General features: G+C 53.8%; 2 protein-coding genes across 2 annotated transcripts; both read right to left on the bottom strand.

Annotated features, from left to right (window-relative positions):
• Positions 1 to 6708: 6708 nt before the first annotated feature.
• Tnni2 (troponin I2, fast skeletal type) lies at positions 6709 to 8196 on the bottom strand. The gene is made up of 6 exons (XM_051145117.1): positions 8161 to 8196; positions 7962 to 8003; positions 7725 to 7853; positions 7495 to 7584; positions 7041 to 7217; positions 6709 to 6905 (listed from the first exon to the last, which is right to left on the bottom strand). The coding sequence occupies exons 1-6, from the start codon at positions 8194 to 8196 to the stop codon at positions 6810 to 6812; spliced, it is 570 nt and encodes a 189-aa protein (XP_051001074.1). The 3' UTR covers positions 6709 to 6809.
• Positions 8197 to 10724: 2528 nt separating this feature from the next.
• On the bottom strand, positions 10725 to 13022 carry Syt8 (synaptotagmin 8; the record flags this gene model as incomplete). The annotated part of the gene is made up of 8 exons (XM_051145115.1): positions 10725 to 11033; positions 11125 to 11258; positions 11359 to 11464; positions 11599 to 11766; positions 11840 to 11998; positions 12122 to 12220; positions 12607 to 12782; positions 12884 to 13022. Coding segments are annotated over 8 exons (1215 nt in total), but the record flags the coding sequence as incomplete, so codon positions are not given.
• Between the last annotated feature and the right edge of the window lie 12310 nt (positions 13023 to 25332).

Below are 25332 nucleotides of genomic sequence, written 5' to 3'. Positions count from 1 at the left end.
ATGCCTAGAACAAAGGGAGCCCGTAGACATTGCTTCTAGAGCCTTGATCATTAGACACGGGGCCTGAGAAAGGAAGACAGGATACTGGCAATGCACTTGGGACAGGAGGAGAACTTGGGACATGTCTGCTGTGGGCTGAGACGTTCGTGGGCAGGACACAGTGGGATCTCTACCAGAGCTCCTTCCTGTATAATCATTCCTTGGGGGCATGAGTGTTGCTGGCTCTTGCCATGGAGGGTAAGGCTGAGCAGCAATGCATACTTTCTGCACAGGAGCTGGTGTGGCTCTCACATCCCAAGGCAGCTGTGGATGAGCTAAAAAGACAACTGGGCTCTGTCCCAATTAATGAAGAGAGGACCAGGGATGAGAGAAAGTCTGCAAGGGGACAGGGGCAGCATGGCCCAAGTGAGAGGCATCAGGAGAGGAGAGACACTGGGGAGACCTCTCAGAGGGCCCAGGCCAGGAGGTCAGTAAGATGAGAGCTGAGGGCAAGTGTGGGTATAGGGGTCAGTTTCAGCCACCTTGGGGACAGATGTGGAAGGAAAAGGACACAATGGGTCTCCCAGGGGATTGACAACAGGTGCCAAGGCGGAGATGGACTGAGGCACTCAGCTGCTTGGGGACAAGGAGTCTGGCATGCACTTTTCTTACTTGGAGCAGCAGAGTGATCAGGCAAGGAAGAAAGAATTCCTGGGGGTTCTGGGGACAGGAGAATCACCTGAGCTGCATGTGGCACCTCCATTGTGGGTATAGGACAACTATTCCCCCAAGATGAGAAGAGACCTCCTCATGCCCTTTTTTATTTTTTGGTTTTTCGAGACAGGGTCTCTCTGTGTAGTCTTGACTGTCCTGGACTGGCTTTATAGACCAGGCTGGCCTCGAACTCACATCGATTTGCCTGCCTCTGCCTCCCAAGTGCTGGGATTAAAGGCGTGTGCCACCACCACCCAGCCCTCCTTATGTTATTTACACAGGCCTCTGGTTAAAGGTGGGCAGCAAATTTTCTGATGTGAGAAGAGAGACCTGGGGGGCTAGAGGGAGGTAGAGGATGCCACAGTGGGGCTTGAGCTGGACCCTGCCCAGTTTCCTTCAACTCCCACCATCTTTTGAGTTGCTTGAGCAGATATATCTGGAATAGCGAATGACACACCCAAAGGGATTAAGGAAAGAACAGAATTCCAAGGGGTGGAGATGCTCAGGCTGACCTTGAGTGTGAGTCCCAGGATGAGGAGGCCCAGTAAGAGAAATTGTCTCTCTTGGGCTAGGCAGCGACAGGGCTAAGTATCCATTTGGGGAAGGCTATGAGCCAGGACAGAGACTGGGATAAGGGCAGGAGATTGAGAGGTAGGTATGACAGGAACAAGGCCAGGAGGGAGCCATGTACCAAGCTGGGGTTGAGGAGAAGCTGAACACTTAACAGAGGGCAGGTGTTACAGCGTCACTTCCATCACTGTGACCAAGCGCTCTGGCAAAGGTAACTAGCAGAGAAGGAGTACCTTAGCCTATGGTCCCAATCTACAGTCCACTGTGCTGGGGAAACTACAGTGGCAGGAGCTTAAGACTGCTGGTCACGTCATATTCACAGTCAAATGAGGCCCTCTCAGCTCCCTGCTGCCCACAGCTCAATCTTGAAGTCCAGCTTGTCATGCCTTATACCAGCCTTTTGTTTTACTTGTTTCTGTTTGAGAATTTTATTGTTGGGTCTGGGGGATGGCTCGGTTGGTAAAGTGCCTGCTTTGCAAGCCTGAGGACCCAAGTTGGTTCCCTGGCACATGTGTTGAAAGCCGGGTATGGCGACACTGGGGAATGCTGAGACAGGAGGATCCCTGGGCTCTCTGGCCAGCCAGTCTACGTGAATCCTGTGAGCTACAGGTTCCATAAGAGACTCTGTGCCCCAAAATAAGGTGGTGAGTGATAGAGGCACTGTCATCACACACACACACCCCACCTGTACCCACAAAGAATGTTACTGTTGATGCACTTAAGTTTAACTTTTCAGAAAATTTTCTCAAGCTTGCAGAAGTGTCCAGAATCAATCAGAATGACTTGAGGAAACACCAGTGCTCTTCACCTCCACCATCTCCTTGTCTTGGTGGGTGAAGAAATTCCAAAGAGACAGATGTGCTTCTCCCTTCAGCCATCAGACTATTGAAAAGACAGAGTGATCTGGGCAGCAGTGACGCACGCCTTTAATCCCAACCCTTGGGAGGCAGAGGCAGGTGGATCGCTGAGTCTGAGGCCAGCCTGGTCTACAGAGTGAGTTCCAGGCCTGCCAGGGCTACATAGAGGAGGACTACCCCTCCACCTGCCCACCTTTGTTTGTACCTGTCTCAGAAAGAAAGAAAGAAAGAAAGAAAGAAAGAAAGAAAGAAAGAAAGAAAAGAAAGATGGGCTGACCTCAAGGCACTGGAATTGCCCCAGGAGTCTTGTGTTGGGGAGGGAATTCTGAAGTCTGGGGCAGCCAGGGGGAGCTTGTCTCCTAAACACCTCACAGTGTTCTGAGAACTTGTCAGACCACCTCGCAGGAGACACTGGAGCTGAGACAGTGATGGGTCAGTGACAGGCAGGACCACACCTTGACCAGGACTGCTTAGTGATGCACCCCTCCTGCCCTCTGCTTAAGCCAGAGCCTCACGTCTAGACCCTGAAGACAGACTTGGGAGTCACTTGACCTCTCTGTCCTTCTTCCCAGTGTGGCCGCACCGAATGGCTCGCCACTCTGCTTTTCACTGTCATCTGTTTGAGGATGGTGGTCGAGCCTATGCTGCCAGGGCTGCACGGACTCAGAACTAATGGCCCTAGTAGCCGGTTTACAGCTTTTTCTGTCAGCCTCCTTCCTCTCCTCCCTCCCTTAATCCTAGAAATCTCACAACTTTCTAGCCACCTTCCTAGTAAGAAAGCAGTCTTCCCGCTAGCCACAGGACAGCTATCAGAGTAGCCAATCTTTACTCACTCCACCAGTGTGTGTCCTGTGACTGGGCCCCCCGCCACACACTATTTCTTTGTTTTATTTTATTTTTTATTTTGTTTTGGCCACTTGATCTTCTAGCTGATTAGATATTCATTCTGTACATCTCTGCTGCTCACAGAAGGGAAACTTTTTTTCTTTTCAAGACAGGGTTTCTTTGTGTGTAGCCTTGGCTGTCCTGGACTTGCTTTGTAGATCAGGCTGGCTTCAAACTCACAGAGATCTGCCTGCCTCTGCCTCCCGAGTGCTGGGATTACAGGCCAGTGCCACCACACCCAGCCTGCAGAAGGGAATCTTTTTAGAGTCCAGTCCTTGGTGCTTACTCCTGGGATGTCCCAAGAAATTGCCTGCAAATCAGACCTACAGCCTGGCACCTGCCCACACTCACACCGGCTACCGCTCCACCTGCCCACCTTTGTTTGTACCTGGGCCATGCTTACACGCCCCACCCCCTCTTGAGTATTCTTACACCTACCCACCTTAGCCCTATTTCCTTGGTCTTCAATAGCCAGTTTTAAAAGTAAAAGCCCATGCTACTTCTTTGGTCACTGTTCAGTGCACATTGCGTGGCATGACAAGGGTTCCTCAACTTCTGACCGCACTGCATTCCTGTAGACACTTCTCATCCCTTGTCTTTCCTGCTTCCTTCCCTCCTGTCACTAGCTCTAGACCATCCGCCCTTCTTATGTCTAAAGAGACTCTGATTAGCATCTCAGCCCAGATCCCACATCCAGTCATCATCTGGAGAGCTCCTCCAGACAGCCAGCTTCTTCCCTGCTCTCGAACCCTGGCAAGCGACTCAGAACCCACCTCGATTCCTTGGCTACCAAGTTCTGCTTTGTTGGGTTTCAAGACAGGGTTTCCTGAGTGTGGCAACCCTGGCTGTCCTGGAGCTCACTTTGTAGGCCAGGCCGGCCTCGAAATCACAGAGATTCTTCTGTCTCTGCCTCCCCAGTGCTGCAATTAAAGGCATGTGCCACCATGCCCGGCCTGGCTGCTAAGTTGTGGTCCCTAGTTTTATTCAATATCTCTGTTAGCTTCCTCCTCTCAGGAGATGCTGCTGGCTCCCATATCCCACACCCCACCTTACCTCCTTACAAGGACTCTCCACCTACTGAGTTCTCTTCAGAATACAGAGCTGTCAAGGACAGCCATACACTGTTCTACTCAGTCTTGTTGCCTGCTTTGTGGATGTATGACCTGTCAGCTGAGGCAGCTGGGGTCACTCCATGGGGTCATAGACAGCATTCAGCACAGAGGCTGGGCTCTGCACAAGGCCCTTGGGTCAGTCGGTTAGGTTTGATTTGTAGAGGTGTCTCGTATTTCATTATTTCACTGAAAAATGTAGACGTGTCCATAAATCTGCCATCCCACCCAAGACTTATATCTCCCAAGCTCATATCTGTGAAGAGTTCTACTCCCATACACCTCCTGCTATGTGCCCTCTGGCCCTCATCTTGTCTCCCCCGTGCAGATAACCAAAATCTGGAATTTTCTATTTGACATTTCCTTGCTTAAAAAACAAAAACAAAAACAAAAAAACATTTCTTTGCTGCGATGGTTAATATTGATTGTCAATTTGACGGGGTCCTGAATTACCTAGGAGACACATCTAAGTGCATGTGACAGATTCGATGGGAAAGGCTGCCTCTATTTGAACAACAGGAAGTGTCTCACTGGCCATGCGCTTTGAGATTAATAGCCTAGCACCACGTCTAGTGTGTTACCTCTTCTTCATGCTTGTGATTGAGAAGGGAGCTCTCATCCTGCTCTGGCCACCGTGCCAGCTGCTTGCTGCCATGTTTCCCCACCATGATGGACTGTCACCCTCTGCAACCACCAGCCAAAATAAACTTTCTTCTGCAAGTTGTTTTTGGTCATGCCATTTTATCACAGCAGCAGTAAAGTAGCTAATACTTTGGCACACCTGAGAGAGAGTTTCTAGAGGAGTCACTGAGGTGGGAAGACTTTCCATAACCTTAGGTAGCATTGTCCTACTTGCCAAGGCAGAAAGAATAAAAAGGAGTAAATTAACCGAACACCAGCGTTTACCACTTGCTTCTTTCTGGCTGCAGATACCATGTGACCAGCCAAATATCAGCCACCATCCCTTCCCACTATGACGAACTGGTCCCTCAAACTGTGAGTCTAAATAAACCCGTTCTTCTTCCCTTAAGTTGTGTCATCAGGTGTTTTGTCACAACACAGAGAGAAGTAGCTATTACACCCATCTCGTGTGTCCCCGTGGCATTGAGCCTTAATTGCCCAGAGCTGGGCCCACAGTGGCCTTACTTCCCATCTCCACAGACCTCAGAGGCCTGGTGTGCTGGATGCAGTCACGTTGTCCCTGGTAAGCACAAATGTAGGAGAGACTCAGGCTCACTATTTACCTCCAGAACATCATGCCCAAGCCAGCCTGTCACTTAAAGTCACAGTCCACACAGCTGCTCATCTCTGCCCTGGGCAAACCTGAGTGTGGAACACCTGTATCCCTTAAGCACAGGTTCCTGTGGTACCCATTTCCTTGCAACACCAACCACTCTGCACAGCTTCCCCTGCAGTGTCTTGGAATCCCTGGCCTAGTCATGCTGCTATGTGTCTGAGCCTACCTGCCTCTCACTTGCCCTTCAAGCCCCATGCTGAGGCAGAACTGTCCCCACGGATCTGGCCTGCTGCTCTGGTAGTCACTCTGGACATTGGGGAGAAAATCCAGGGCTGAGGCTCTGCCTGGAATGGACTTTGAGAGCTAGTGAAAGGAACATGGTGGATCCAAGAAGCCTGATGCTGGAGGGAGAGCCAGGGAGCCATCCTCAATGATGTGCGTTCTGAGCATCAGTGAGCACCTTTCAGGGTCCTTCACAGCTCCAGCATGGGAGCAACCACTTCTGGGCTCCCCACTGAAGACCTAGGACCCTCACAGCATCTCACAAAAAAGCAAGGGTGGGGACACAGCCTGGCCAAAATGACCCTTATCATATCTGTTGGGGATATTGTCCTAGCTGGACCAGGACCTGGGACTTAACAGATACAAGACAAGTTCCCTTCTGGGCCAAGGTAGGGCCAGACTGGGCCTGCTACAACAATATTCAGGGACAGGGACTCAGGTCTCACCAGCTGAGCACAAGCCTCTAGAGGAAGTGGGGAGCTAGTGACTCAGAATAGCCATGGTCACTTCTGTGGGATGGCCTGGAGCCTGTGGCCCAGCTGTGAAGTCAAGTGCTGAATCATCCCAGGCTCTACTCCTCAGGGTGATTGTACTCTTGACCTTGGGAGGTGGTAAAGAAGATCCAAGCAAACTGTGTAGGATCATCTTTGCCCTCAGCCCTCATTGTCCAAGCAGGCATTAAGTAAAGTGTATAGTGGGAGGCAAGGTTGATGTAGGCTAAGTCTGGGAATGGACCCAGGGGTCAGCCTCTCAGGATGGCTCCTGCCTTCTGGCCTCAGATAGGGCCCTATGGAGGGGCAGTGCTAAAGGAATGGAGTCTAAGCCTGTCCCAGGGGTGTGCCTAGCACAGCCATTCTGAGTGAATGACTGTACCAAGGGGGTAAAGGCGGGTCCTAGAAACTTCCGTTCAGATATGTAGGAGTCTCATGGTCTTCTTTCTTTGTGCCCTGTCATGTTAGACAAGTCCAGACATTGACCACACCCATCAGTTACAGAGTGCAGCCCAGGGTCCCCTATGCTGGTCGTGCTGATGGGCTCCAGAGAGGGCAGAGACAGAACTAGAGCACACCAGTGGTAGTAGGGATGCGAATCCTTTATTGGAGCGAGGCCAAGTACTCCCAGCCTGGCTGGTGAGTGCTCCCCCAGTGGTGGGGTGGGATTGGGGGCAGTGGGCAGTTAGGACTCAGATTCAAACATCTTCTTCCGGCCCTCCATGCCAGACTTCTCCTCAATATTCTTCCTCCAGTCACCCACGTCACGCAGATCCCGCTCCTGAGGGTAGGACCAGAGACACCTCAGATTCAGCCCAGTCTTCCCCCAGACAACCCTGGGCCTCAGGTGACTCTCTTATGAAAGGAACTGTGATTGGACTCTCCCTGCTTGCCTGGCCCCTGGGTCCTGGCCTACCTTCTCAGTGTCCTCTTTCTTGACTTGCTTCAGGTTGGCCCTCAGGTCCATGCACACCTTGTGTTTAGAGCCCAGCAGCGCCTTCAGCATGGCATCAGCTGACATACGCACCCTCCGAAGTGGAGGCCTCTTGAACTTGCCCCTCAGGTCAAATAGTTTCTGGTTCATGTCTTCCAGCTGGGAGGAAGGAACAGGAGGTTTAGGGGCATGACAGCCTCCATGCCACTGACCTAGCCCTGTATCTTGGTCCTTACTTTCACATCACCCATATCATCACATACCAGCTGGCCCTATATCTCTTGGCTTCACCCCATGTCACCTGGCTCCACCTTCACAAAACTGCACCCCCTGCCCCCCACCCCCCCCACCATCCCCATCCATGACCCTTTAAGCCACTGACTCCACCCCCCATGCTATATGTCCCGCCCCTTCACTACAGGCTCCTCCCTCTCACCTCCTTGCTGCTCTTCTGCACCTTCACCTCCATGTCATATTTCTCCTCCTCGGCCACATCAATCTTGGCATGCAGTTGTTTGCAGAGTTCCTGGGTGGGCAAGCAATGGGTGGGAGGCCACCCTGGCACCTGAAGACCACTGTCCCCTCCCAGTCCTGATCCACTAGGCTTGGCCTGCTGAAGAACAGCAGCGGCAGGGTCTTGGGTGGTATGTGGCAGGAAGGGACTACCTGCACTTCAGACATGGAGCCTGGGATGTGCAGAGGTGGACAGTGTTCTGACAGGTAGTTCTCCTTCTCAGATTCACGGCGGCTTTCCTCTTTCTCCAGCTCTGTGGCCGCAATCTGGAGCATCACACTCTGAGAAACAGAACAGAATAGTGGGAGTGAGGGTCTGCAGTGAACTCTGACCCCACCTATATGTCGTGCCCCCGCCCCCCCCAGCCCTCTGCAGCAGCCCATCCGTACCTTCAGGTGCTGTCTCCGGGCCGTGATGGCCCTGTTGCGCTTCTGTAGGACAGGATACAGGAGTCAGAGTCAGACTAAATTTAGGGCTCTGGCCTCCTCAGAGCCATCTGATTTGGGGCTCCCAAGAAGGCCACAGGCCACTGCCCAGGGCTATGATTTTTTTTCCTCCTATTCCAGGGCCTGCTTCAAAGACACATGCCTGTTGAGGTCCCAACACTTTGCTTAGGTGGTGCATAAGGATGTGGAGGGTAATGGAATTTGGGGGTGAGGAGGGGGTATATCCAGGCCTCAGACGCTGTTGGCAAGGGAGGCTTGGGGGCAGGGAGTCAGTGGTAAACAAATCAAAAAGGAGAAGTGATTCCTTTGTTTTGCCTCGCCTCATAAAGCACCAGGCAGGCACTTCCTCTCTTTCTCTCTCTGAGGTAGTTCAGAGGGTGGGGCACCTAGAGTCCTTGACAGGACTGTCTTCTGACCTAGCCTCAGGGAACCATTATAGTCTAAAGTGATACTCACCTCCTCACTGTCCCAGGAGGAAGAGGGAGGTGGGGGTGGGAGAGAAAAGAGAAGTTAGAAAGCTCATGGGAGTAGCCCTAAAACCTGGGCTCAGTGGGGTTGAAGGGGGTGGGTGGTAGACACAAAGGGCAGGGTGATATGACACTGGAGCCCTTGTGAGGGGACTGCAGTAGGGTTCACACTGGGTGTCACTTACTCCCCCATCCTGAGGTCTGGAGCTCTGAGCCTGTGGGAAGAGAGGTGAAGATGTCAGTGTCCTTCTTGCATGAAGCTAGGTATGGAGACCTGTGTTCACTAGCCCATTTCTGTTCTGCCCACAACTCTGACCTTCTCAGAGGGCAAGGATTTGGAGGGCACCACTACCGCCCCCCCCCAAACCCTGAGAGTGAGAAGTAAGAGGAGAAAGTGTTCCCAAAATGTCCTGGGGGGGGGGGGGACTGAGGAGCTGCAGCTGTCCCTGAGGGAGGGGTGGGGCTGGCCAGCACAGGTGGCTGCCAAAGTGAGCCTGTTTATTTTTAACTCTTGCTCCTTTAGCTGGAGGAGTAAATTACAAGAAAGAAAGTGCTCTTCTATGCGGCCTGGCGACTCAGGTCCCCCTGAACATTTTCCTGCTTGTTTGTCCCCAGAGTCGAAGCCTACTTCCAGAGGCCTGGTGAAGACCCCTGCCCCACCTTAGCAGCACCTGCTGTTGCTTCTCAATCTCAGAAATGTGGGAGACCCCAAAGAAAGCTGTTGCCAGCTGATTCCAGACCCCAAGCCCCTGCCCAGGGAAGTCTTCCTGTGAGCTAGCCTGAGTAATGCCCTGTTCTCCAGCCTCAAGAAGATGGGCCAGGCCTCACCTAGAATCTGTGCAGCAGGGCTGGGAGCGAGGTCAGGCCGTCAGCAGTGAGCTGGCCTGGTGGGCCAGGGGGAGGGGTATAAATGGCTTTCCCTGAGCCGGGCCCCTGCTCAGAAAGGGCATGGAGTCTCCTCAGACCAATGGGGGCACAGAGAGGAGGAGAACCTCCCCACCTGCCCAGCCGCCTGGCTAGCCAGCCCAGGCGCTGGCCTGTCCAAGAAGTCTTGGGGTGGGGTGGGGGTGTTGGTTTGCTCTATTTATGTCTCAGTGACCAGTTCAAGATGTCACTCTTGTTCCTGCAAGAGCCCTCAGGACAGCATGTGGGTCTGTCTCCAAGGTACCCAGCTCAAGCATCCACTGAAGTCTTCTCTTCCTCCAAGGGAAACCTGACCTCACCACAAGTGGGCTGAACTGGAGCCATTGTCATATGGTGTAGTTTTGTAGCTTAGCACCCACCTGGCTACTTACTGACTTCTGGGTGCTCATGCCTTGCTTGGGCTCCTGGGCTGACTGTTCACTTCTTCAGTCTTCCTGCAAAATGGGATGCACCCCTCCCCGCCTCACCGCCCAAACTAAAACAAAAACAGTCTCCTGGGTACTGCATGGTAGTCGAGGCTCAGGAGAGTGGTGTCCACCTCTTGTAGTGAACTTGCCTTTCTGCCCAGGAAGAGAAGCAAATGGGCCCCTGGACCAGCAGCTGGGCCTCTCCCAGCCTGCCACACACCCTGCCCATGAGTGCCTCTGCACAGGCAACTTGGAACATGTCCTTCAACCCTGGAGAGTGGTGCTACCGCCCCAAGGAACCTCTCTCTGACCTGTGGGGGCTCAGGGCCCTTGATTGCCTAGGCAGGCCCTGCATTCCCTGACTTACTTAGGCCAGGCTCTCACCCCTTTCCCGCTCCTGAACCCCACCCAGAGACACCCAGATCATGGCTTAGCCCCAACCCTGCTGCTCTGGGGCCCCTGAGGAGCAGAGGAGGGTTGGAACTGCTAAAGCCCGCCAGATGTGCTGGGATTAAGAGGTATATCGCAGGCCAGGGCTGCAAGCCCCCAAAGGCCCCAGAGCAGCTTCCAAAGGCATCTGCTGCCCCCTGCTGTTAGTGCAGAGGACACTTTATACTGCCATCCCTCGTGGTGTTAGGGTCTCTTCCCCATGCTGTACCTACCCACGTGCCCTCTTTGTCTCCACAGGGTCACCTCTAGCCTCCTGTTCCTCTGCCAACCCTGGCTGGCAGAGAAGATGGTGTCCATTTTTCAGAGGAAGATCTAGGAATCAGGCCTTGAGGCTCAGGACAGGCAAATCTGTTCAGAGCACCCTACTCCGTCCTTGAGAGGAGGGTAGTGCCAAAGTGCAGCCCACCTTGTATCTTGGGCCCTCCTCACAGGAGTCCATCAAGACACATAAATGAGAAAGAGAAGGCATTTATTACAGAGACCTGAAGAGCCTGCCCACAGTTCCATCTGGGAAAACTGAGACTGGGGTTCTTTCAGGAGCGAGGCGTAGGCAGAGGAAGGCGAGACTGTAGAGACAGAGCACGGTCCACTTCCCTGGGGGATTGCAGGTGGTGCCACTGGGCGATGGGCCGCCGGGCATGGGCCAACATGTCTGCCCAGTGCTGTAGGGGTTGGCCTGAAGCCCGGGGACCCAGCAATACCTTGCCCACAGGCTCAGTCCGGAGCTGTAGGCCACGGGCCCAGACAGCCAGCACCAGGTCCACACTCTGCAGATATTGGGAGGGTGGGATAGAAATGTTGTCAGATTGGCCCGCCACACTGTCCCAGACCACCCTGACCTTCCTCCCAGCTTCCCACCTGGAGCTGGCTAAAGGGAACCTGGAAGATGAAAGCCTCGTTGAAGTAGGGGGTAGTTGTACCCTTCTTGGAGGATGTTTTCCTTTTTTTCCACTTCCTCTGGTTTAACATGAGTTGGACCTTCACGTAGGGCTCTGCATGGGCAAGATAGTTCAAGACATGGGTCCCGAGCCAGCCCATGGGAAGGGTGAGCACCAGGGTCCAGCTCTCTGTCCAACTCAGTATGGCTCTCACCTCCAATCCCTGGGCTCAGGCCCCGAGCCTCCAGCACAACCACAGTCAGGCGGCCTGAGCTGGGCACGTAGCGCAGTGAGAAGCACAGCTCCCCCATCTGCTCAGGCTATGGGTGGGCAATAAGACAGGGCTGCAGCTGGAAGGGGCATCATTGCCCTTGGGGATTTGGGTTCAGCAGGTACAGCACTCAGACCTTGGCCTCCCCCCACCCTTACATGGGATCCTACAGGCCAGGCTCACCTCAGTGGTACCCGGAGGGCCCAGCTGGTACCAGCTCTCCAGGACATGCTGAGGGTCCACAGTGTCCAGTGGTAGTTGGAGCTCCCCCAGTGGCTCATGTTCTGAGAACCGCTTGAAGTCCAACAGCTGTACCTTCAGAGTGGTCCTGGGCAGCTCTGCGAGTGGGAGCTGCGGGCAAGCCTATGAGTTGGGTCCTGCTGCTCTGGCTCTGACACATTCTATCTACCCAGGCTCGACTTACCAGGAAACAGCATGTCTCTTCAAATATGGGACAGAGCGTCCCACGGTGCACCTTTGTCTCATGTCTTCTCCCAGTCTGGGTGGAAATACTGATGCAGGCATAGGGGTCTGCCGTGCCCTCAGTCTTCAGGTTTTCAGCCTGCCTCAGGCCCACCCTAATCTGGGGGCCAGTGGCTTGGATCAGCCTGGGGAGTCCTCTTCTCATGTTCCCCTCTACCTGGCACTTCATCCATCACACCCTCCATCAACCTTGGAGCCTCAGAATCTGCTGAACGGGCCTCACCTCTTGGCTTCCAAAGTCATACTCCAGTGAAAGCAGCAGTCTCCCCCACTGTTGGGTCCCCCCAGAGCAGAGCTCTAGGCAGTCCACATCTGGTTGAACCTGGGGTGCATGGTGAGGGATCAGACAAGTAATGTTGAGACCAATCCCCAACCAGAGGCCTGGGCTCATAATACAGGTCAAACCACCACCTGCAGGCCAGTCTACAAAACGGCTTAGCTCATTGAGCCCAGCCAGATCTGCCTTCAACATGGCATGTATGGTGGTACTACTGCAACTACTAGAGCTTTCAATGGCCCATAGACCAGCATCTGCCTGCTTCTTGAATGCATCCTCCCCTAAGCACCTTTGTTCATCTCCTTCCTCTGCCAAGATGGCTTTCCAGGGCTACCCTAAGCTTCACAGCCTGGACCTTGCATTTCCCTCCCTGGAGTGAACCAAGCCAGTATAGGACTGGGCACAGGAAGATCAGGGTTTCTGCTCCTCACCATGTGAGTAGTGATGTTGCTTTGAGCACTGCCCAGACCCACAACTTCTTTGTCTTTGGGTTGCTTCCTGTGGCGATGGCGGTGGCGGCGGCAATAGCAGCAGACGACACAGATCAGACAGGAGACCAGGAGGACTCCAGCAGCAAGAATGACAATAAAGAGTGCCCAGCGGGGCCCTGGATCAGGGGCACAGTATGCTGAAATGCTTCTCTAGACAATCTGGGTCCCTACCAGGCTGGACCGTGCCCACACCAGTCTTGGAGTGCCAACCACTCACAGGGGATCCTGGTAATGAGGTCTGGGATGAGACTGGACTCAGCTGTGGCATCAGTTGGGGCCGAGGTGCTGCGGGGCTCTGGGGCATGCCCCATCTTCCTGCTGAGATTGGTTTGGAGGAGATAACTGTGGAATCCAGGTCACTTGAGGGGTGGCTCTGACCTTTGTGTACTTTGTCTTCACCTGGCAGCAGCCAATACCGAGCCCACCCTAGGTAAAAGTGGCCAGGGGCAAGAATGCTAGTCAGTATGCCAGGCAGAGAAAGGCTCTGGGCCTTGGCCAAAGCACTGCCATAGTTGCCACAAGTCCAGCCTCTTGACACTTGCCTTAGTCCCCAATCCCAGCCAAGTAGGCCAGGCCTGGGCAGCCTGGATACCAGCTTTTTCTGGCCCTTGGTCATTGAGACCCTCCAACCTACACTGCAGGAAGAGCTTTGCCCTTTTTGTCCCTAGGACTCAGAGGCTTTTTCTCATTTTTAGGGGTGTCTCATCTCCTGAGGAAGATCCATCATATCCCCTGCCCCCACCTCTGCATTCTAAAGACCTACCATGTTCTAAGAGGTAGTCCAGTTCACTGTAGCCTCAGGCCCAAGATCAGCTTTGGGCCATGATGTCATATAGGAGGGAGGTGGAGGTGCAGGGCACAGGGCCACCAGCAGGTGGGCATGCGCTCCAGCAAGCCAAAGCTGAAGGAGCTTTGCTGGCATGGGCAGCAGGCCAGCAGCGCCTGAGGATGAGGGCGAGGTGGGGGCAGGCAGGGGCAGGGCATAGCTGGGAGAGCCTGATCATTCCTCCACGCTGAATCAATGCCCGCCCAGACTTGCCTACCTGCCTGCTTGGCCACCCTTGGCATGGGAGTGCGAAGGAAGAGACCATGAAGTTGCCTTGGCCTCTGTACCCCACCTGCCCGGGGTGCCCTGAGGAAGGTGCACACCTGGTAGGCTGGCTTCTTCCACCATGATCAGGAAGGGTTGGGCTCTCAGCTCGGGAGCTAGGAACCACTAGGACTCCTGAACTCAGACCCCCCAACCCCTACCCAGCTTCCCTAGGTAGCAGCTGCTGGCCAGAACTCAGCTTCTAAAACTGGGCTCTAACCCCACTGTGCTACAAGAGCCTGGCACCCCTCCTGCCATATCTAACTCCAGATTGCATACAAGTTGGGCCAGGCGTGGTGGCACATGCCTTTAATCCCAGCACTCGGGAGGCAGAGACAGGTGGATCACTGTGAGTTTGAGGCCAGCCTGGTCTACAAAGCGAGTCCAGGACAGCCAAGGCTATACAGAGAAACCCTGTCTCCAAAAACCAAAACCAAACCAAACCAAACCAAACAAAACAAACAAACAAAAAAACCAGATTGCATACAAATTACTAGACCAGCCCACCCCTCCAGGAGTGACTGATGGCAGAGTTAGATTTTCTTTCTCCTGTACCCTCAGCCTGGAGTCCCCAACATGATTCCAAGGGATACCGCCTCCTGTGCCATCAGTGCCTCGCTGCCTGGCAGGCTGGAGAGAGGCAGCCATAGCTCAGAGAGCTCAGAACCATCCATCCACCCTTCAGTGACTGCAGATATGGCACTGGAGCAGAGGTGCGGAGGGTAATTACAAACCATAATGACTGTGGAGAGAAAGGGGGGGGGCTGGTGGGGACCTAAGAGGGCCACATGGGAGGAGGCTGAATGCCCTACCCAGCTCTTGTAATTCCTGTGCTTGTAGCACAGGCACCATATTTTAACTCATTCCCGGGCTAGTCCCTAACTTGATTTCAAGACCCATCTGTAATTTGGTGCAAGTGGAGGTGAAGGCTTGGTGAGTGCCCTGAAGATGGAGAGGGGTGGTCCGCAGGCTCCAGCACCCTCCCAGCCCTCCTAACTTCACTCTTGTCTGGCCTTCTGAGGGGTTCCCGGGCACCTGCCAGAGCACCTCCAGTGGCACCTGGTGGAATAGGCTGGTGGGAGCTGGAGCATCAATCTTGTTGCTCAAGGGTCCCTAGCAAAAGAGGCCTGAGGCCAGGTGCAAGCAAATCTGGCTCCCCACGTGGAGCTCAAAACCACAGTTGCCATGGTTTTGAGTGGGACTTCAAGTGACATTACCCCTCCCCCTGCACATGTGACTTTCTTCCTTCTTGTGTCCTTCTTGGCTGAAGTCTTCCATCTCTTACCCTAAGAAGAAGTGGCAGAGGGCAACAGAAGGCACAGAAGCCATGACTTTTCACTACATGTAGCTAGCTCAGGAGGACATCCTGGATGGCATGGTGGTGACCACATGTCCACAGGGGGCTTCAAGCTGTCTGGAAACTGGCTCTGGAGGATTATGGGGCCTCAGGAGCACCATCTCCTGGTCCTAGGGAGATTTTCTAAGGCCTGGAGAGATCAAGGCCCCTTAGGACCCCCAGGTCCTCACGGTGGTAAAGTTGCAAGTAGAAATACAGCCACCAGGTGGAGCCATTCTCCCCACCGGTCCCCACTACCAGTAGCTTTCAGCCTGCTACTTCAGGGAAGATAGCAGTCTGAGCAGGCCAGACAGAAAAGAGGCTCCATGATTCTCCAGCCCCACCCCAGAGACGTGGCTAATGTTGTTTATAAGGCCTGGGGCAGCACCCACCCCGAGAAGCAGGCCAACTCTCTTTCTGACTTCGGTAGTCTTTTGTTGTTGTTGTTTTTGTCTTTTGAGACAGGATTTCTCTGTGTAAAAGCCCCGACTGTCCTGGGCTCTCTTTGTAGACCAGGCTGGCCTCGAACTCACAGTGGTCTGCTTGCCTCTGCCTCCTGAGCGCTGGGATTAAAGGCATGATCCACCACACCTGGCTGGTAGCCTGTCTTCTATAGCTGTTGAGGGAGATTCTCTCAAGGGGCCAGCACTGTTTGACCCAGGAAAGGGAGATGGGAGTTCCTGCTATCTCCAGGCCCCCCCAACCCCCCTCCCCCGCCCCCCCACCCCCAGTGCCTCTGTGCATCCAGCTCTGCAATCCCTTCCAGACAGGGTATCTGACTCACCCTGGGTTTGAGGCCTGTGTCCAGTGCCCCAGCCTAAAGCCTTACTGTACTTACTCTCCAAGGCTTGCTGTAGCCCCACTTTATCCAGGTATCCCTTCCGGGTCCCCCCAAAACAATTCAATCTTGTGCTGGATGTCACCTAGTGTTCCCTTTAAGACAGGAGCCATGCAGAGCAGCACTGGGAGTCTCCTCCAAATTCCCTGGCAGCCCAGCAGTGGGTACTTACTATTTTCTGGGTTAGACCTGCTACCAATGCCCTCTACCCTCAGTCTAGCCAGACCTAGTGGTGTTTCACAGGCAGCAGGTTTCTGTGTTCCCTTTTCCCAGAAAAGCAAGACACCCACCCACAAGTACAGGGGTGATCCTTTCCTCACCTGATGCCTACTGCTTCCTGTGACTGGTGGGCTCTGGCCTTCTTGCTCAGACTCCAGCCACCGAGAGGCCAGTTGGTCCACTCTCAGGCAGAACCTGGAGGCCACAGCAGAGCCAGCGCCTGTTGCTAGTGATCCAATGAATCTTGGGGGGAGGAAGGGGTGTGGAGGCAGGGCTTTGGGGAGCCCCACCTCATGGCCGGAACTGCTGGCCATCCCAAGCCAGGAGGCTCCCTTGAGAAAGAAGCCCCCGCCCCATCTCTGAGGCCCTAGAGCAGGTGTCTGGACTCCAAGTTATCTCAAGGGGTTCCTTAAGACTGGGAGTTACCCCAAGCCACACCAAACTTTGCAGAAAGGGGTGATAGGGCCTGCTGGGCTGACCTCTGTGCAGGCTCACCCACCCAGAAGGCCTGAGTCACGATTCGATTGAAGAGTATGCCTCTTGGTAATGCAGATATAGGAAACCAAGTACAAGAGGATGGAACCCTGTACTCCCGGTACTGCCTGGTACTGTGTGGCGCTACCCCAGGGTCACCGGGGCCTGACGACATTGCTGCCAGCCCCAGAGAACATTCTGGAGGCCATCCCGACCTACTCCCGTAAGCTCTTAGCTTCCCAAAGAGCAAATCCTCATCCTGGTGTCTGAGGTTAGATTATTAGCAATGGCCTAACCAGAATGCCTGTTTCATCCATTTCTGTCCAACCAGGATTGTAGCGTGAGTCCCTCATTGTTCTCTGACCAGTTTGTCTGGTCTGGGCACTCCACAGCCCCTTTATCTGTGGTTGGCAGTCAGACATTGGACTGGTTAATGGTTAATGTGACTGTGTCACTAGCCCAAGTCTCTGCACTGGTCAGACAAGACTCTTTGAGAAAACTTCTGCTAGAGAACGCGCTGGAACTTTGCGTGTGGGATGTGTCCGTGAACACTACTCACAGTGGCTCTTTTTATTTTATTTTTTTTAAGATTTATTTGATATGTATTCAGTGTTATCCCTGTGTGTATGCCTACAGAACCAGATCTCATTACAGATGGTTGTGAGCTACCATGTGGTTGCTGGGAATTGAACTCAGAACTTCTGGAAGAGCAACCAGTGCTCTTAACCTCTGAGCCATCTCTCCAGCCCCTCACAGTGGCTCTTAACACGTGGGCACAGATGTGAGATGAGCCCATCTGCTGGTGTGACTCAGGTGATGTGACCGGGACTTAGCAGTAACATCAGAGGGACCAGTGCTGTGCCTGCAGGGATACCAAGGCACCCTGGTAGGAAGCACTTGTACTTTGGGAGCCAGCAGGCCCCTGTGCAGCAGAGCTTCGGGCTCCCCAAGTAGCTCCCACAACCAGGCTGTGTAGGGGCTTTGTGCCTCTCCAGAATGAGGGCGCCTCCGTGGCGAGACGGCGTCTGAGGTTCTGAGGCAGGAAGGAGAAAACCAAACAGAGCTGGCAGCCCACGGCCAGGCCCGCGGCCCCCAGACAGCGGCTTGGCAGCCAGAAGCCCCGTGGAGACCCTGGCGGGCTCCTGGACGCGGATGCTTCCTTTAAGGATGCCTGGGCAATGTTTGAGGTCAGAACACACAGCAGACGCTGGAGGGAGAGCCCAGAGCCTCTGGCAAGGAAGCAGGAGACGTGCTGGGATGGGACACGTGTTCCCTGCCTGTACTGACCCCGCTGTGCTGTGGGTCCTATCTTTCTAGGCACTCCTTTTAGCTGGGGCTTGAGACAGTTAAAGATGAGTGCTCAACGTGTCCCAGACCTCTCTATGTAGCTTGTGTGTCCACTCAGGTTATCTATGACTTTCCCACTGAGGGAGAGTGCACTCCCAACATCCCAGCATCAGAACAAACCTGAGCCCCATTATCTAGACACTTTGGGAAGCTGAACCCCAACATCTAAACATATGGGGAGCCTGTACATCATTACTTGAACATCTGGCAAAACTGCGGCCTAGCACTTGAGCACTGGAGAACGCACACTGATCTACCACCCAGGCACCCAAGAAACACAGTCCCCATCTCTTAACCATCCAGGTAGACTACGTCCCCTCATCCTAGAATCTAGAGAAATGACACCAGTATCTGGGCCTCCTGCCTGTGCTTTGACAGAGGTTGAAGACCCTCACAGCTACATCGGGGTCTTGCACCCTACTTGAGCATAGTGGTAACACTGCTGCAGCTTCCTTGGATATGACACACTGAGTTTTGAGACTCTGTATTAGAGATTCCAGGGGTGTGAACTTTGACCTGTGTAGTGCCAGAGTAAGCCTTCCATCTCCAATATGTACGGGGACACATGCCCTATCATAGTGGAACTCACACGCTGGGTGGCTGAATGCATTTCCCAAGGGCTTGAGAGAACTGAAGTCCAGGGCCCCATCTGTCATATAGCTTTATGAAGGCCTTATCTGCCTCGATTTGGGGGCGAGGTGTCTTTGTTCATCTAAAGAAACCATAGAATAGTGTCTTTATTCTATATTTGTGAATACTTGGGGTATATGCCCCATGTACCCAAATGTCTCTGCAGCTGGGTGACCCGTTCACCATTCATTTGGGAACAGGATCTCCATTCTGTGGTCATCAGGGTCTTAAGCAGCCTGTACCCCATTTGCTAGACCTACTGAATTGCCTATTGACACAAGGTACATAGGCCTGCCTGCCAGGCTGGAGGCCCAGGGCCGGCGCCGCGTTCCTGTGGTTTTGGACACGCTGTTCCTGGGCATCACACTGCTGTGTGCGTCCTATTCACCCTTGTCTCAGCTTTCTGTGCGCCATTCATCGAGCTCTGGGCTGCTTGCCCGCCCTCAGTTGCCCAGGTGTCTGCACTCTGTACCTGTGCCCATGAGCTGAGCCCACTCAAAAGCTGACTTCTGAGTTCTGATTGCGCACCCATGGGTCTGACTGTGTGGTACCTATGCCCCATGAGCTGGGCATGGAGTCCCCACAGTCCACTCTGCTGTGGATCTGAGTTTCCCACTCACAATCTCTTTAGCATTTTCATCCTGGCCACCTCATGTCCTCTGAGTGGGCTTTCATGGACAGTTGGGTGTTACAGCCTTTACCCAGTTCCTCGCCTTGAAAAGTATAGTAGTAGGTTCTTTATGTTATTGAGGCAGGGTCTCATGTAGTCCAGGCTGGCCTGAAACTCACTATGTAAATTCCGATCCCCTGCCTCCACCTCCTGAGTGCTGAGATTACAAGCTACCAAGCCTGGTTAATACAGTGCTCTGGGTCAGCTCAGGGCCTCATGTACACTAGGCGAGCACTCTACCCACTGAGTCTCATTTCATGCCTTCTCTGGTAGTTTGTTGGAGTTCTGATGTGGGTTCTCTGCTACCTGAGTACTAGGCAGACCAGACTATGGAGACCTGGCACCTCACTTACCTGAGTGTCTAGGTACCTTTTACTATCAGCAGCACAATGGCTAGGTTCCAAGAGCCCCACATTATGAGGCTCACTGTCTTGGGTCCCTCTATCTGAGTGTCTCCATGCTGTACCCCAGTCCTCTGCATCGGTACAGCTGGCATCCACTTCCAGGGGCCGGTGTGCTGTGTACGGGTTCTCAGAGAGCTAAGCACGTTTCATACATCTCTGTTAGTTGGTCCTTCTAACACTAGGAACAGCCCTGTCCCTTTGTCTCCATATCTGGAGACATGGTGACTGTGCCTTCCTTGAGCAAAAACAGAGAGTTTATGTTCAAGTTCCTGGCTAGTTGCACCCTGCAACTTCTTCCTGAGAACCCTTGCTTTTCTGGGTGTCTGGCAGCCCGCCCCTCATTCCTCTAAACTTCTAGGTAGAAAAGATTTCAAGAAATCACCCCGCAGCTCCCCTGACCCAGTTTCCAGGGCCTCAGCCAACCCTCCCCATCACCCAGGAGCTGTGCGCCAACCCAAGAGTGCTGGCTGATGCTGACACGCACCCCCACTCCAAGGCCCCGGTCTTCCTCTTCATCATCGCCTGAGGTTTGGACAGCTTGTCCTCCTTCACCAGGGTCCTTGGCAGCCTAACACCCCACTGCCTGTCTCTCACGTAGGCCCACATCCCGAGGCAAGGGCCCCCAGTCGCCGTTCCAAGATCCACTGCGTCTTTGGATGTCCACTGCTCATTCATCACTAGCAGGCGTCACGGCCCATGTGAGTCCATATCCCGCCTGGTCCCAGTCTCTATTCATGTATGGCGCCAGGCTGGCTGATTCACCTTCTGAGGATCAAGAGTTCCTGCTGTGGATGTCTGAGGACCCCCACAACCAGCAGCGTGTGAGAGATATGCACCCCACTGATGCAAGAATCTGGGTGTCTTGAACCCCCCCATAACTGAATTCCACAGTGCTGTGTTTGAAACCTACCAGTGTATAGGTGATATGACCTTTGACTGTGTCTGGAATTGATGTACTGTCCCTTGTAATCCTATCTGAGTGCCTGAATTGAGTATATTTGTGGATCTGAGTACTGGGGTGCACTCTTCCCCACCCCACCAGGGTTTGGGGGTGAACACCTATTCACCACTACCTCTTCCTAGACCTCACTTAAGTCCACGTCTCAGGTTGGGGCTCCCGGGTGGGCAGTTCCAAGCTCCAGTACATCTTTGGATGTCCTAACCCATTCAGGGGTGTCTGGGCCCAGTGATCCCATTCATTCCTGTCTCAGGGCCTCTGTGCTCTATTCATACACAGCTCTGGGCAGCTTGCACCCCATCCACCCCCATCTCACAGACAGTCTGTGCATTGTAGCCCCTCTTCCAGGAACAGCTGCCGGGCAGCCAGCAGGCACATTCCAGGGTTTGGCCTGAAGCCAATGCAAACCCTAGCTTTGCTGGCGCTAGCAGCAAGTGGGGCGCACACTAACCAAGGGGGAGGAAGGCAGGCGTGGAAGGAGAGTGGAGACCCTCGGTTTGGGGTGTGTGTGATCAAAGGCTTCCCTACACACACACTGTCCTCCACCCAAGGGAGCATTGGGAAGCCAAAGCCAGCCTGGGACAGAGGCCTGTCCTGAACTGGTTGCCAGGAGGAGCAGCTGTATGCTCAGGGTGGGAGGAAGAGCCCTCCACCACAGCCGCTATTTCCTGACCAGGCTCCCTCAGCTGCCCACCCACAGACATCCCACTGGCAGACTCATCAGCATCGGCTTGGGCAAGGCCCCAGACTGGGGGAGGTGGGGGGTGGAGAAGTAGGCAGAGGTGAGCCCGGGGTCTCATTTCTGTCGCTGGAGACTCAAGCCCCTCACCAAGCCCAGTGGGGACTCCCAGTAATGGGAGGGCCACAGGAAAGTTGGATTGTGGCTCCTGGGCCCTCTGAGATTCTTTACAAGATAGTCACTGGCTCATCGTGTCTCCAGGCCAGTGGAGGACAAAGAAAAAGTCATTTCTTGGGGTCACATCAATGTTGCCTGGCAGCCCAGAAGCCCGTGTGAGGGAGGACCTGGCCTACTTTTCAGGGTCCCTTGTTAGACAAACTGGTCACAGGTGTGTGTGAGCCATCCATGCTCTCTGGGCGTTGTGGGCCACCTATGTTCTCCGAGTGTGAGAGCACCTGTGTTTACTGAGTGTAAATGACCACACCCATGTTCTCTGCATGTGCGAGCTCATGTCTGTCTATCTGGATAACTAACTTGTTGATGTCTCTGGATCTCGGAGGCCATGAGGGCCAGGCCTTTAGGTTCCTTCTTAGAGACCTCTAGCTTGGAGGCGGCTGCCTTCCTGCTCTGCGGGCTGGACTGGCTGACTCTCTGTAGCTCTGGACAGCTCTGGTCCTGGTGTAGGGCATCCTCTTGCTTGTCCTGCTGGTCATCCAGAATATGACTCTCTGATATCCTTTGCTGTCCTCTGTCCCATGATGCCCCCTTAGTTCCAGAGATCTGGCTCCTGAGCCTACCTGTTTTGTTGTTGTTTTGCTGTTGTTATGTTGTCAGAATAGGCAAGAAGCCTCACCAAACAAATCAGGGTTTTGTTGTTGTTGTTGTTGTTTGTTTTTTGTTTTTGATGATGGCTAAAGTTTTCCTAAACTTGTCCAATGAGATTTTGATAGAAAATGTATTGTGAGGACTGCTTCAGCTCTGTGAAGTCTCTTCCATGCAGAGATTCCATTGTGTGGGGTACTCTGCCATTCAGGGACTCTGCTCTGGTAGGACCCTGTTGTACAGGGACCTTGCTCCAGGAGGAACCTGCTGTGTGTGGAACCCCAGATCCTGCAGTGCAGAGACCCTGCTTTGTAGGTCCCTATCCTGGTGAGCCATGCTGTGCAGGCACTCTGTTCTAGGACCCTGGTGTGCAGGAAGCCTGCTGTGTGGGGATCCCAATCTAGGAGATCCTTCTGTGCAGGGACTCTTCTCTAAGGGGACACTTATATGTGAGGACCCTGTTTTGCAGGGTCCTACGGCATAGAGCCCCCTGGAAAGAGTTATAGTGATTTCCTAAGACCAAAGTCAATGGCTTCCAAGTTCAAAAAAGGGAAGGGGCCCAGGTAACTATGGCCCACAGCCTTTTCTCCGCCCCCCCCTTTCATTTTTCGAGACAGGGTCTCTCTGTGTTAGCCTTGGCTGTCGTGGACTCGCTCTGTAGACCAGGCTGGCCTTGAACTCACAGCGATCTGCCTGCCCCTGCCCCTGCTGGAATTAAAGGTGTGTGCCACCACGCCCACCCACAGTCCTACTTTGAGAACACAGGTTTCCCCAAACTCCCAGGGGAGCCTGGCTCGCTGATGTTGGGGACTCGAGAGGACTGGACATCCTATGTATAGGCATAGGGTCTGCGGGTGCTGGTATGAGGATGGGTCAGTATGTGGCTTTCAGGGCTTGTTTCAGCCCTCTGGGGCCAACCCAAGGGCAGTTGCTGGCTGTAGGAGGAACACTGATCCTATCCACACCCAGAGGTGAGGTACATCAGGCATCATGCAGATTCGGGCGGCAGGCAAGGCTGAACCAGCCAGACTCCCAGCTCCCCCTGCTGTCTGCATGCTGCTTGGCCCGACCTCCCTCTCCTACCGACCCCCTGCTCTTTCCCGGGGCCTCAGCCTAGCTCCACTTTGGCCACGAGCTGCCCAGACCAGAAGGCTGGCAGGCGTTTGGGCGCCCCCTTCTGTACACATGCCTCTTGCAGGGTCCCAACAAGCACAGCAACCTGACCTTTCTCCTCATAGAGGGGCTGTCCTGAGCCCCTGGATATTCAGGTCTCTGGCTTTCTGAACAAACATCTGTGGAAGGGGGGCAGGGGGAATTTGAGCTATGTCTTCCTCCAGACCCTCCCAAAGAAACTCTAAGCAAACAGGGAAATCACTGGGACCCCAGGACATCAGCTCTCTTGAAAGACACTTTGTTTATTTATTTTATTTTTTCAGAGCTGAGGAGTGAACCCAGGGCTTGCCTAGCAAGTGCTCTACCACTGAGCTAAATCCCCAACCCGAAACACACTTTCGCATCCCAGTTGAATCTTCCTCAGTCTTCAAGCCAAGGTCAGGCCAAGGCCAAGGTCAAGGCCAAGGCCTGTGTTTAGGTATCAGAAGCTACAGCTGAGAAGGACTGAACAACATCCCAGAGCAGGACGCCACTGCTTATTTCAGACCAGAAAAGCAGGTGTGCTGGATCAGAAGAGGGGACTGCCTAACAGAATGAAGAGGGCATCAACACCTCTGGTGGAGGAAGATGGGACCCTCTGAAGTGACAGCCCTGCCACCAGGGAAAGAATAGTACCATGCTGTCTGCCGTTGGAGGGCTGGAGGCTCACAGGTCAGGCAGAGGAAGTTGGCAGAAACAGCTGGAAACAGATATGGTTCAGGGCACATGGGAGGCAGGGCTGGTGCTGGCTGAGGTGAGCAGACTTCACTGATTATGGAGCAAGGAAGGTAAAAAAAAAAAAAAGGATAAGGCACCTGCCCACTAGCTGCTGAAACCCTCTAGAAATGTAGGTCCAGCTTCCCTACCCTGTGTGAAGTAGGCACAGGGTCACACTCAAGGCCAGGTGCACACACAAAGGTTGCACAGACATGAAAATGTGCAAGCACACGCATGGGTGAATACACAACAGGTAAGAGGTTATCTTGACCTCCAGGAGACAAAGAAATAGTGACGATTTTTGACTCAGACATCAGCAGTGGTGGGTCAAGGCCATGGGCCTGCCACAGCAAGAACATATCTTGGTTTTACAGCACACCAGCTTCTAGGCACTTAGCGTGACCTGGCAGGATTCTTTTGTTTGTTTGTTTGTTTGTTGAGACAGGGTTTCTCTGTGTAGCCTTGGCTGGCCTAGACTTGCTTTGTAGACCAGGCTGGCCTCGAACTCACAGCGATCCACCTGCCTCTACCTCCCGAGTGCTGGGATTCAAGGCGTGCGCCACCACCGCCCGGCTCTGGCAGCATTCTTAAACATCATATGCATGCTGGAGGCCCTGGCCCCGTGGCAGATTCTGTCAGCTGAGGGTGTGCATGGGCTGAGCTGCCAGCCACTTCAAGTAGGGCTTGACTAGAGCCCAGGCTTTCCCCAACCCTACTTCACTCCTGACAACAGCCATAGCCTTCGCTCCATACAAGGCACATGGGGTCTGATAGCAGCCTGAACCGGATCCAAAAACAAACACGGCCCTTGTGCAGCAGGATGGGGAAGAGGCCCACTCTCCTCTAGCACCCTTAGATGCCCTCTCCTGCCTTACTCGCTCTTGCCCATCGAAGTGTGTCCAAACTATGCGTGGAAGGTAAGAGCTTTCTGTGCCCACCTCTTCTGGGGCCAAGGTGCTCTATGCCTTCTGATGTCTCTGCAGGACCAGGGTCCGTAAGGATGGAGGAACAGAGATCCTCTGACGTATGCTGCCTCTCCTGTTTATCCTGTCTGTCTGAGCTGGACCTCCATCAGACTTCCCTTCCTCATGTCCCTCCCTGGAAGCCCCACAGAGAACCCCAAGCTCTAAAAACAGCCTCACGAGTCTAATAGGTCTACCTGATGTTCCAGTCCATCCTTAGGAAAGTGCTCAGGGGTGTGCTGTGACAAGGAATGGAGTCAGCCTTGGGCCTGTGCCTCCCAGTGAAGTAGGGTCTCAGGGTCACTGACTTTATCTCTAGTCACTGAGCTGGTGCCAGAGTCAAAGAAGTATTTAGACTTGTGCCTGGT

The sequence above is a fragment of the Acomys russatus genome, chromosome 5 (assembly GCF_903995435.1).
Source record: "Acomys russatus chromosome 5, mAcoRus1.1, whole genome shotgun sequence".
In the NCBI taxonomy this organism is placed as follows: Eukaryota; Metazoa; Chordata; class Mammalia; order Rodentia; family Muridae; genus Acomys; species Acomys russatus.
The sequence above is the reverse complement of the archived record's forward strand: the minus strand, read 5'-3'. Positions and strand labels throughout refer to the sequence as shown.

Coding starts and splice junctions, on each gene's coding strand:
- Tnni2 (XM_051145117.1), bottom strand. CDS start 8,196: ATGCACCACCTAAGCAAAGTGTTGGGACCTCAACAG. Junction 7,585..7,724: donor GCTCCATGTCTGAAGTGCAG/GTAGTCCCTTCC, acceptor TTGCCCACCCAG/GAACTCTGCAAACAACTGCA. Junction 6,906..7,040: donor AGAAAGAGGACACTGAGAAG/GTAGGCCAGGAC, acceptor TCCTACCCTCAG/GAGCGGGATCTGCGTGACGT.